At 43.5% G+C, this 13,388-nt stretch overlaps 1 protein-coding gene and 1 pseudogene across 7 annotated transcripts in view; one reads left to right on the forward strand and one right to left on the reverse strand.

Annotated features, from left to right (window-relative positions):
* EXD1 (exonuclease 3'-5' domain containing 1) overlaps positions 1 to 13,200 on the reverse strand; it is a 54,544-nt gene extending 41,344 nt beyond the window's left edge. For 3 of the 7 annotated variants that reach the window (XM_084845821.1, XM_084845828.1, XM_084845794.1), the window contains exon 1: positions 4,662 to 13,200. In XM_084845821.1, coding sequence (XP_084701947.1) covers positions 4,662 to 4,794 — 133 coding nt within the window. In that variant the 5' untranslated portion in view covers positions 4,795 to 13,200. The remainder of the gene's footprint in view (positions 1 to 4,661) is intronic. The other 4 variants (XM_084845845.1, XM_084845803.1, XM_084845838.1 and 1 more) reach the window with 2 other exon arrangements.
* On the forward strand, positions 5,687 to 7,843 carry LOC146357358 (uncharacterized; annotated as a pseudogene).
* Positions 13,201 to 13,388: the final 188 nt, after the last annotated feature.

Below are 13,388 nucleotides of genomic sequence, written 5' to 3' on the forward strand. Positions count from 1 at the left end.
CATCTTCATTGCATCGGTGATGCTATCTAGCCATCTCATCCTCTGCTGTCCCCTTCTCCTTTTGCCTTCACTCCTTCCCAGGATCAGGGTCTTTTCCAGGGAGTTTTCTCTTCACATTAGGTGGCCAAAATATTTGAGCTTCAGCTTCGGTATCTGTCATTCCAATGAGCAGTCAGGGTTGATTTCCTTTAGGATTGACTGATTTGACCTCCTTGCAGTCCAAGGGACTCTTACTTCTCCAGCACCATAGTTCGAAAGCATCAATTCTTCGGTGCTCAGCCTTCGGTGCCCAGCTCTCACAGCCATACATTACTACTGGGAAAACCATAGCTTTGATTAGACGGACCTTTGTCGGCAAGGTGATGTCTCTGCTTCTGACTATGCTGTCTAGGTTTGCCATAGCTTTCCTCCCAAGGAGCAAGCGTCTTTTAATTTCATGGCTACAGTCACCGTCTGCGGTGTTCTTGGAGCCCAAGAAAATAAAATCTGTCACTGCTTCCATTTCTTCTCCTTCCATATGCCAGGAAGTGATGGGGCCAGATCCCGTGATCGTAGTTTTTTTAATGTTGAGTTTCAGACCAGCTTTTGCACTCTCCGCTTTCACCCTCAACAAGAGGCTCTTTAGATCCTCTTCACTTTCTGCCATTAGGGTGGTACCATCTGCGTATCTGAGGTTGTTGATAATTCTCCCAGCAATCTTAATTCCGACCTGTGATTCATCCAACCCAGCATTTCTCATGATGTACTCTGCATATAAGTTAAATAAGCAGGGCGACAACATACAGCCTTGTTGTACTCCTTTCCCAATTTTGAACCACTCGGTTGTTCCATGTCCGGTTCTTACTGTTGCTTCTTGACCCTCGTACAGATTTCTCAGGAGACAGGTAAGGTGGTCTGGTACTCCCATCTCTTTCAGAATTTGCCACAGTTTGTTGTGATCCACACAATCAAAGGCTTTAGCGTAGTCAATGAAGCAGAAATAGACGTTTTTCTGGAATTCTCTTGCTTTCTCCATGAGGCAGCGAATGTTGGCGATTTGATCTCTAGTTCCTCTGCCTCTTTGAAACACAGTTTGTACTTCCGGTAGTTCTCGGTTCACATGCTGCTGAAGCCTAGCTTGTAGGATTTTGAGCATCACCTTGCTGGCATGTGAAATGAGCGCAATTGTGCGGTAGTTTGAACACTCTTTGGCGTTGCCCTTCTTTGGAATTGGAATGTAAACTGACCTTTTCCAGTCTTGTGGCCACTGCTGAGTGTTCCAAATTTGTTGGCATATTGAGTGCAGCACTTTAACAGCATCATCTTTAGGATTTTAAATAGCTCAGCTGGAATACTGTCATCTCCGCTAGCTTTGTTGTTAGTAATGCTTCCTAAGGCCCACTTGACTTCACCCTCTAGGATGTCCGGCTCAAGTTTGGTGACCTCACAATCGTGGCTATCAGGGACATTAAGATCTTTCCTGTATAGTTCTTGTGTGTATTCTTTCCACCTCTGCTAAGGAACTACTATTTTAGCCTACTTGGTTGCATTTTGATGTCAGGTTTTATTGAGAAGATTTAGATTTAATAAAAATGAAAAATTGATCCAAATATTTTTTCCCCCTTATTACTTCCTCTTAGTACAAAATTAAAGCTGAACCCAACCTGCAGTGATTTCTGGTGCATTCTTTGTCTGAAGTGCCTAAACCAGTACAGTTAGCTGATAGCAAAGGGCTTTCTCAATACTGGAGCTGAATATTTAGCGGAGACAAAACCCATGACACCACCTGGACTATATCCCCTCTCCTGTCTCTGTAAACTCATCTGTTATTGCCCTGCTTTGTTCTCTTCCCTCACCCTCACTCCTAATGCTCAGAATAACCTCTTACTTTCTCCATTTCATTTCGTTCAAATCCCTCAAGACCCACTTCTTTTGCAAAGCCTTTCACCCTCCTAAATTACACTCGCCAAACACCTTCATTACCATCTTCTACATGCCTGGAAAAACTCATCTTGTTCTCACTTTGAATGGCATTTAATTAAGGTTTTGGTCTTCTTGGCTATATTTATCTTTTGGTTTTATCTGTGTAAAAAAGTATTGACTATTATTAGCTGCCCTGAAGTTAAGCAACAAAGCATGATATAAATCTAGAAAATAAATAGTTTGAATCCCCCATCATCTTCACTGTTTTAAGGAACAAGCTGCTCTGTTAAGGATCAAATTCTTACAGTATCTGTCCTTTTCAGGAAAACTAAATCCCTTCAAAAACAACATATTAAACTGTAGCTGGTACACAAAGTATAGCAGGAAGAATCTTTTTCACACATGACTGTGCATGATAATTCTACCCTATCAATGTCTCAAGTTATACTTTGGAATTTATCAGTAGATGCCAGCTATTGAGTAACCTAGACAGCACAGAGATGAGATCAGCCTCTCTTCCTGCAGCATAAAATATGCATATATTTAATTTATGTATCAATGCTGTTGAAATTCACTCTTACGCAAGATAAACCTTGAGTAAAGGTTAGATACACATTTCATATAAACAGATAGCTTGAGATATATTTGCACTTAAGGGCAACTTAAGCATGTCTGGCTTAAGGACAACTGGTAATGATATTTTTTAAAATAATGAATTAAAACCCATTATTATGAAGTACATTTAGTATTAGGTAAGCAACTCTTGGAATGGAATCAGGCTCAAGGCCTTGCGAAGCCACAAAAACAAAGGCCCATGTGTGTAACCAAATACTTTTGTGGAGTAAAGGGGATAGCTATTGCTAGCAGCCTTTCAATGGTAATAACAACAAGGAAGAAATAGGAATTGCTGAAATTGGTGGGGTCTAATTTTTGTTGTTGTTCAGTCGTTCAGTCGTGTCCAACTCGTCGTGACCCCACGGACCACAGCACGCCAGGCCTTCCTGTCCTCCGCTCTCTCCCGGAGTGTGCTCAAGTTCATCTTCATTGCATCGGTGATGCTATCTAGCCATCTCATCCTCTGCTGTCCCCTTCTCCTTTTGCCTTCAATCTTTCCCAGCATCAGGGTCTTTTCCAGGGAGTTTTCTCTTCGCCATGTTGCTAATGTTGCCAATGTAAATAATTCCGGTTTTGCTGATGGTGCAACTAGAGTACTAGAAAGACACCACTGCTATGGTCAGTTTATAAGATCAGGAATGCTTAGCACTGAGAAGTTTCCAGTAAGACTACCTTTCCAGAATTGCCAGTGCTGAGGGCTGGAAGCCTTTGCAAGCTAAGGGTGCAATCCTATGCATGTTTAGACAGAAAAAAATCCTACAACTCCCAGGAAGCCCCAGCCAACAGGCATAGGATTTCACCCTAAATCTCTCAACCAAGGAGAGGCTGGGCCGCTGTTCATCTAACATTCCTTGTTCATTCAGGATCAAACATTCGTAAATATGGGAAATGACAGCATATAGAACAGTATGCAGAGGAGAAAAAGCTGCTCTGCTACTCCGGACACCTCACACAATGAGCAATTAATTTCCTTCTCTGATTCCAGAGCTCCCTGTGCATGAAATCAAGCTGCAATCCAATGCACATTTATTTGGCAGTATGCCCAACTGAACTCAGTGGGGCTGACGTCCAAATAAGCTTACATATGATTAGGCTGCATGTTAAGCAATCATACTGGGGTTGGGACTTACCATTGTTAAAATATTACTGGCATTTCTGCTCCTTTCCATATGCACGTAACAGTAAACACACATATAATGCCTTAGGGTGCAATCCTATGCATGTTCAGACAGAAAAAAGTGTGGCTAGCTAGGGAATGCTGGGAGCTGTAGGACTTTTTTCTGTCTGAACGTGGATAGGATTGTGCTCTTATATAGTCAAAATTTAGATAGCCTAAAAAGAACAAGAGCTGAGTGGTCCAGTATTTCATCTAGTGTTAGAATATCACAAACTATGAAATCATAAAATTTACATTGCTTCACTTTTGCCTTTAACTTTTCAAATTGTGAAGTTAACCATTCCAGTTCAGAATATTTTGAATGTCACACCCAATTTTCCAATACTGTATAGGTCTGTCTTTTGAAAAGGGATGGCAACTGGTGGTCTGTGGGCCACATCAACCTTGTAAGATTTCCTTGGGAAATCGCCATGCCAGCTAACACTATTGGTGTTGCACTAGAGTAGTTTGCACTAACGCAACATAATTTATGTTAGCAGCTGTGCCTCGCTGAATACTGATCCATATCCTTTTGGATTTTGGGTGTAACACCTCATGTGATGGGTACTTCATTATGAAACCATGTGATGATCTGTGCATAAAAAAGGGATGGCAACTGGTGGTCTGTGGGCCACATCAACCTTGTAAGATTTCCTTGGGAAATCGCCATGCCAGCTAACACTATTGGTGTTGCACTAGAGTAGTTTGCACTAACGCAACATAATTTATGTTAGCAGCTGTGCCTCGCTGGATACTGATCCATATCCTTTTGGATTTGGGGTGTAACAACTGATGTGATGGGTACTTCATTATGAAACCATGTGATGATCTGTGCATAAAAAAGCTTCCAACCCACAGACCCCTGTCTAGAAAATAGAATTGAGCCCTGAAAAGATACAAGCATGCCATTTCTGATCTAGAAGATTCAGGGATCCTCACTAGTATTTGAATAACAATTTGTAATATAAATTCAGAAAAAGAGCAGAACCTCTGTTCAGAAAGATACTTTGGTTGGAATCCACATGTTGCAGGACCCCTTGATATGTACCACATTTCAATGTGATTTTCACAGTTTTCCCCAGAATATCATAAAGGAAGTGGTAATCACTGCTAGGATCCATTGTGGGTTTTTATCCTCCAAGGAATCTAGTGTTCAACCTAAATAAGAAACTAAACAGAGAATTCTTGTTAAATTATTTCTAGAACAATCAAGAAAAAAAACACCCTAGAGAAATTATAAAATTCAAAAAATATTCTCCAATGAGTAACATAAAATATAACCTTCATATAGGGAACAAAACTGCAACAACAAAACTTTTAAATTGATTGGCTTCCGATTAACCAGGCTGTTCCATGGAATTAAAGAAACACAGAAATACAGGCCTAGAAGTGACCTGCAGGGCAAGGAATGTTCAGTAACAAAATAAATATATAAGACCTTTCAGACAAGTAATCAATGCTATTGGAAAAGCCAAAAAAAAAGCCAAGTCTACCTGACAGTGTGATATGGAAAAAGGCAGTATTAAATCAATCAATATCTCAGCTTAATACCCTGAGATGTAAATGAGCTTTTGGGTACGCACACAGTCACTTCACTCCTCTCTTCATGCAAGCTGAAAACAAAACCAGGAAGTCTTTCATTAACCATTGTTTCCCATTTAATCCAAACTAGAGAACCATGGCTACCAGCTTCAGAACAATCCAGGATATTAAACCAACTTAAAACTATGGTTTCATACCCTGGCTTGTTCCAAAGCTGGTAACCATAATTTCCCAGTTCGGATGAAATGGGAACTAGGGTTGGGTTCCTCCCCACCCGCCCCAGAGGTCAGCTGGCACCAGCCCAGCATCTGCATGGTCAGCAGCCTCCCTGAGGGGGTCTCCTGTGTGGCTCTGACCTCACAACTGGCCATGGAATCCTGCATTCCTAGTTCCCTGGAGACCTGCAATGATTGTGCCAGAATCAGTTGGTTCATTTGGTAGCCGAGCGAGGCAGGCCTCTTCACTGGCACGATGGGGAGCTTCTCCTGTTTTCAGCACAGGGAAGGCTGCTTCTCCCCAATCATTCCAGTGTCATATCCACTGGTACAGTCCTTCCTGTGTCCCAACTTTTGGATGGACATGTACAACTGAAGAGTGGTCTGCAGACTCAGGAATGGCACCTTTTCCTCTGTAACAATCTCCTTGTGGTTCGCCAAACCCAAGTCCCAGTCACATTTCAAGCTGCAGAGCCAGGCATGTCTCTGTGAAATGTGGACAGCATCTTGTATGGAAGAGGGTTGTGAGGGCAGCACTAACCTGGAAAGCGCTTTTGTTTTAGAATGGCCCACCACTAACTGTGTTGTTAGCTTCAGTTCCACCGAGCAGAAAGACAAGTGGCTCACTTCCCTTCAAAGTCAAATCAAAGATAAGAAGGCAAAGGATTATCCCAAGAGCATTCCCTTGAAAATTATTGTGAAGTATATTGAAAACTGTGCATATTCAAAAGCCTTAACCATAACCAACAGGGACACAGCAAATGATGTGCTCATGGCCCTGCAACAGCTTGAAATTAATGGCACTGAAACGGAGTATCAGCTGTGGGTGAATTCTGGGAAAGAAGATGCCCTATATCTCCTTATTGGACATGAATATCCATTTGGAATTAAAATGAGCCACGTTCGTGACACTTTGCGTCAGACACAGGGATCAAAGGACTGTGGCTGCCTTCTGGATCTTCAAGGGGCCTTCCTGATGGAACAGCTACCCCAGGAGGTTCAGTGCCAGTTCATTCTCAAGCCAAGTCACCTGGCCACTGACCATCAGATGAATGAATTGAGCCAAAAGCCATTTAAAAGGGAAAGATCCATTATCAGCATCATGAAGCCAGCTTTGATGCTGTTCTGTCCCACCCGGATGAAGACTATCTCAAGCAGCTTCGCTTGCTACAAGTGGAAGGCCAGAAGTGTATAAATCAGAGTTTGGTTGAAGGGGGCATGGATGGTCCCGAAAGTCAGACCAGTGAAAAGAAGGATGTATCTAAACATCATCTCCCACCACCTCCCCTTAAGTTGAACATTTGCTCAATGACTAGCCTATTGTTCTAGCCTATCGTCCTCTGGCACCTCCCCTTCAGGGTCTTCAATGAGCTCTCAAGATAGTGCTTTTCCCAGTTTTCAGACTACTTTGTGTTTATCCCAACAGAGACCTCCTCTCCTCTGGACTGTGCATTTCACCCTCAGAGGAAGTATGGGGAGGTTTCTCCTGATTTCAACCCTTTCTCAGGTGTCCACCTTGGATCAGGGTTGCCTCTTTTCCTAACCAAGCTAGTAATAGCCATAATGGCAGTTTGGCATGTGTGAGGAAAGAGTCTGGAATGGGCTCCTCACAAAAGCCTGTTACTCTGCATCCCAGCATGTGGCTAAAAAGTGGAGCTTCCACCATGAAGGTCTCTGCAGAAAAGGGAAAGAACCTCCAAGCAGGAAGAGAAAAAGAATAGCTCCATTAAAATAATGGTGGAGTCACAAACGTCTCTTTTGGATGCATCTGAGAGAAACTTACATCAAAGGGAACAGCAAGGATTGGGTAATGCCTATGCACCAGATGTTAATGTTGCGTCAGTGGACCAGGGGAGTGGTCCTTCTCAGGGAGAAGTTGGACAACTCAGCAGCCTTCCTTTTTGTCCAGTGGAAGTCAAGGATAAGTGGCTAAAGGTCTTAGAGCTTTTGGCAGAGCAAAGCAAAGGAGGAAGAGGAGGAAAGTTCATTTTTTCCTTCTCATAAAATACAACCTCCTTAATCCAAGTGCTGAACAGAAACCTGAGCCAGATGCTGTCTTCAGCACTGAATGTCAATGGGTCACCACGGAAAACTTAAACAAATCTGCAGTTTTCACAGAGGTCACAGCCCAGCTTTCACAGAGGTCACAGCAGCTTCCAAGAATGATAAATCTTTGTCAAGCACTGAGCCCAAAGTTGTTGAAGCCACCTCCGGAAGGGAATTCTGTGCCTCTCCAAAGCTGAGGATGGACTTATGTTTGTCTGATTCAAATCATTGTTTCCCAAAATTGCAGGAAGGGACTGATGGTAGCAAAATGGAATGGCTAAAAAAGCTGTGCAATGACCCCCAATTTGAGGAGATGGACCAAACATTTTTCACAGAGGGGTCTTGCGTTTCAGCAGCCAGTGTCTAAAAAAATTATTTCAACATAACTGTGTTTGCTTTCATATCCCAGGGGTGATATACAGTCAGGGCCGGAAATATTGGAACAAGGGTGACTGTTTTGGCAGTTGGCCTCTGTACACCACCACACTGAAGCTGAAAGGAAACACACCCAGATGGAAGCGAAGTCAGGACTTTCAGCTGTGATTCAAGGGGTTGGACAAAAGTGGGGCACTAACCATTCAGGAAGTACAGCCAGTGGCATACACCCCCTCCCATCATTGGTGGCCCATAAGTAATGGAACAAATGGCTGACAAGCAACTGCATGGCCAGGTGTGGCCTGTTTCCTGGGTACCCCATGACCAATCAAGCAGATAAAAGGCCTGGAGGTGGTTCTGAGTGTTACATTTGCATTTGGTAGCTGTTCACTGGAACTCCCAACATAAGGTTCAAAGAGGTGTCCATGCGAGTGAAGGAGGCCATCATTAGGCTGAGGAAACAAAATAAACCCATCAGAGAGATCGCAAAAACAGTGGGAGTGGCCAATACAACAGTTTGGAACATCTTGAAACAGAAGGAATTAACTGGCAAGCTCAGCAACAGCAAAAGGCCTGGAAGACCACAGAAGACAACTAAAGTGGATGACCGCAGAATTCTGCTCATGGTGAAGAGGAACCCTTTCACAACATCTAGCCAGGTCAAGAATGCTCTTGTGGAGGTAGGCATGTCATTGTCAACATCTACAGTCAAGAGACGGCTTTATGAATCTAAATACAGAGGCTTCACAACAAAGTGCAAACCACTGGTAACGCTCAAGAACAGAAAGGCCAGATTAGCCTTTGCCAGCAAACACCTAAAAAAGCCTGCCCAGTTCTGCAATAAGATTCTTTGGACTGATGAAACCAAGATGAACTTGTACCAGAATGATGGGAAGAGAAAAGTATGGAGAAGGAAAGGAGCAGCTCATGATCCAAAGCATACCACATCATGTCAAACATGGTGGAGGCAGTGTGATGGCATGGGCATTTATGGCTGCCAGTGGAACCGGGTCACTGGTGTTTATTGATTACCTGACTGCTGATAAAAGCAGCAGGATGAATTCTGTAAGTGTATAGGGCTATACTTTCTGCTCAGATTCAGCTGAATGCTGCTAAACTGATAGGACGCTGCTTCATATTGCAGATGGATAATGACCCAAAACATACAGCAAAAGCTGCCCAAGAGTTTCTCAAGGCAAAGAAGTGGGATATTCCTCAATGGCCAAGTCAGTCACCTGATCTCAGCCCAATAGGGCATGCTAGCAGCAGCTGAAGGCAGCTGCAGTAAAGGCCTGGCAAAGCATCTCGAGGGAGAAAACTCAGCATTTGGTCATGTCCATGGGTTCCAGACTTCAAGCAGTCATCGACTGCAAAGGATTTTCATCCAGGTATTAAAGGTGATCCTTAAGTTTGAAATGATATTGGTTTGTTCCATTACCTATGAGCCACCAACGATGGGTGTGTGTGTATGCCGCTGGCTGTCCTTCCTGAATGGTTAGTGCCCCACTTTTGTCAAACCCCTTGAATCACAGCTGAAAGTCCTGACTTTGCTCCCATCTGGGTGTGTTTCCTTTCAACTTCAATGTGGTGGTGTACAGAGGCCAACTGCCAAAACAGTTATCCTTGTTTCAATATTTCTGGCCCTGGCTGTATTCTCATCAGAGACATAATGGAACTCGTGCTTTGAGGAATTACCAGAATGGCTTTCCCAGATATAGTCGTGTGATTTCAAAGACACTTCCTGATATCTGGGAAAGCTTTATCAAAACCTTCAACAGGAACACTCTATGTGCTTGCTGTGTGCAGCTTTTCTCTGAACCACTCCTGTTCTAAACATCATAAATCTATGTTTTTGGTCCGTTGTGGTTTGGATGCACGGTGTGAGGTCAGCCCGGGCTCCATAGCCAAGGTATCGTCTTTCTATTTTGAAGCTGATGGTCCATTTCATTGTCCTCCAAGTAAAAAAGTCGTAATGTTTTTGTATGTTTTATGAGGCAACTGTTCTATAGTTCTAGTCCCCTTCCTCTCACAGCAAAGGTGGCTTTTAGAATGAAGTATAAGTCCTGAGCCTCCTATAATTTACACCTTCCAAGTTTTGTGTGTCACACCTTATTGTGTTCCATTGGGCTATTACATTTTTGTTACAATTGTGAACAGTTTAATCTTTATTATAATATATTGAAAGTAATGCATTATCTTTGAAATGCTTCGAGATTGTATAATATATCTTGGTAAATTTTTGTTAGTGTATATTTCTCAAATAAATGTGTATTTTTTGTACTTGCTGAATTAAAAAAAGCAACTAGGGTTAATCAAATTTCTTCATTTGTTTTCAGCTCACGTGAAGGGACTAAGTAAGCATCCATGCCCAATGCAAGTTCATAACTTGGTTTATTAGGCTGAGGTATTGTTAGTCCAAGCTGGGCCAGTCATAACATCCAGCTATTTGGGTTTCAGATATTTGTGTGTTATAACAGAAATGGCTCAGCACTCATTCTTTACATAGCAGAAACTACGGTTGCCTGTCACCTTTATATTAGAGTGTGCAATAGAAATAAAAAACAAAAACTTGAGCAGTGTGTAAACGCATTTCTATCCTCTATTCACCCTCTCTCTAAAACTGGAGTAGGGAACCTCTGGCCCATGGGCAAGATCCAGCTAACTTTCATCCAACCCATGGCCAGATTTCTAGAAATAAATTATTTTCCTCATTGCCCCCTGGGGAGGAAGCAAGTCCTGATTGTGGCTGATGGAGTTCCAAGTAGCCCCCACACTGTTACCAGCCATGAGCCAGGAAGCTAGCAGAGGTGGGCTTGTAGTAGCACAGATACATATGGTGGGAGGGGTTCTTCTCTGCCCAGCATTTCCCTGCTCTGCCTCTGTCCTGTTGCAGCTAGCTCAGTGCAATGCAGATGGGACTGCACAAAGCAGTGAACACATGAAGCAGACAGACACCATTGCTGCTGCTCCATTTTTCATAGGCTAGCTTGAAGATGCCAGATCCTGAGCGCACACATCCCTGTAGCTAGAGGGAGGCACAAACTAAAATCCTTTTCCTCACCCACTAGTGGCACCTCCCTCGTCGCTGAAGGTGCCAGCTCTACTATGAACGCTGCCTCTGCATCTTCTTCCTTCCCTCTGAGCAGGAACAGCATCAACAGTTTGGGGGAAAGAGAAACTGAGCATCTGCACTGTTCAAAGTCTCTACCTGATGGCACCATCTGGTAAACCTAGCCTTACCTGGGGGTGTTGAAACAGCAGCAAGGGTGCCACACTCTTCCCCTAAAATTAAAGAACTTCATGTGTAGCAGTCTGCTGCACTCAGTACTTGCTTTAGAGACTTCATGAATAAAATATATTATGAATGGAGGCTATGCATATTTCCTCTGAAGAAGTCCCACTAATATCTTTTGGAAGTCTTTCCAGGTAAGTCCCACTGATATGATACTGCATGATAACAATTCTCAGGATTTAATTTGTGCCAAGGCTCAGCCATAGGAACTCTTTTCCATGCTAAGGTTTAAGCCTGGATCATATGAAGTAAAATTGATGGGTGGGGGGGAATCAGCTGCTTTCAATCTCTGCAACAAGCATCAGAAGACTAGAAGTTGGCTCACCTCACCTACTTTTGGCTCTGGCCCCACCTACCAGTGGCTCCAGCCCCCAAGGTATTTTTTTCCATGGGTCAATGTCCCTCTATAGAAAAAAGGTGCCTCACCCCTCCTCTAAAGGCTCCAGGCAGATAACAATATGCAGAAGCTGTTATATATAATAGACCTCGCCTTGGACACTCCTTAATGCTTTAATTTGATGTTAAATAGTAAAACATGAAAGGTTTTTCCTCCATATGGGTGGAAGCCACTAATAACATCTCTAAAAAGAAAAAAAACTATTTAAAACATGTTTACAAACAAAACTGCAGTCTATTTCTAAAATGGGAAGAGATGACATCTATGCAGTTAGCCTGGGCCACAACATGGGTGTCGTCCAGCAGCCTCTTCCCCTGCTTTGCCCTCCCACAGCTACACAGCTGAAATCGGATGTCTAGCTGAAAATGCAGGGCAGGAGAAGTGTGGAGGGAACAATCCCCTCTGCGCTTCTCCTGCCTTCATTAGATAGGCGGTCACCTCCGAGTTCAGAGGCAGCCGCCTATCTGCTTAGGATTGTGCCCTAAATGAAATTTTCATCATAGGTACCATTTTACCTGCCTTATAAAACCAAATGGCATCCACCATAGAGTTCATTTTAAAAATGAATTTAAGACAAGCTAGTGTCACTGCTGCTGGAAGGACTGCAAACATTTGTTGGTCCCTTAAGTCCTCCTTTCTCTACTGCCTCCGTAGCAAGACTTCTTAAAACTGTATCATAAACAGCTATAACTGGAAGTAGGAAATACCTTATTCATACTATCACAGCGGTAATTAAACCACTACAACAAGAGACACATACATATTATTCTTGTCCAGGATCAAGGAAGTGGTAGATCAAAAGAAAGAAAGGTGGAAGAGAGCCATTCAGACCCAGGTTTCAGAGGAATAATATTCCTCGTGATATTCTACTGGCTCTTAGCACCGATATTCAGCACAACAGAGTACAACCCTAGGCAGGTTTACTCAGAAGCAAGTCCTATTAAGTTTAATAGGAACGACTCCCTAGTATGGGTGGATTGCAAACCACTAGGGCAACAATCTACATAACCGTCTATTTATGCTACATATATGGGTAGCAGAAGGGGACGCTTCCTCGAGCTGCCCGTGATCCCATGCAGATAGGCCCAAACCACACTGAGCAACTTCGGTCCCTTAAATCAGAACATTACAACTTCGAAGGTGGGAGGCAAAGGTTGACCTGCAATGCCCCAAGACTAGTATCGCCATTACTTATTAAATTTGGCTTTGGAAATGCTCTGTTTCCCTAAAAGAATCCACTGCCTGTTAACAGAGGAGAACTAAAGGGCATAAACTATACAGCCAAATTTAAGCGTTTTCCTCAGCCAAGAAGAACCGACTTCCAGATAACAACCTTTGAGACTACCTTGGACACCAACAGTATATAGGGCCTCACAATTCCTCCACTCTGGGGCACCTCCGGGAATACATTCACTCCACTCTCGTAACGGACAGGGACCCCCGAGAAGACAGGGCGACCACTAGAACGCCTAAAGGCGCAACCCTAGGCATGTTTAGACAGGAAAAGCTAGCTCTCTGGGGCATGCTGGGAGTTGTAGGACTTTTTCCCGCTAAACATGCCTAGGATTGCGCCCTAAGTGTCACAGACTACAATCCCCACAATGCTATGCCCCGCACGGAAGAAAACGCCAACAACACAAGCCTTTTAAGCCCCATAGAGGTTAACACAGTGCGGCATTTCTTCCTTTAAAGATTTTAAAGGAAGCCGGCACCCACTTCAGCAAAGTAAATGTACCCGGCGTTGCACACTGGGATTTGTAGTTTTCTGGAGAATGGGCGAGAACCGCCCGCGGTGACGTCAGAATCAGACCGAGCGGGAGGAACAGAGCCCTACGAGAGGGCGGAGCG

Source organism: Heloderma suspectum, chromosome 1 (assembly GCF_057233095.1).
Source record: "Heloderma suspectum isolate Gila_16-S chromosome 1, 16-S_ref, whole genome shotgun sequence".
NCBI classification, from domain to species: Eukaryota; Metazoa; Chordata; class Lepidosauria; order Squamata; family Helodermatidae; genus Heloderma; species Heloderma suspectum.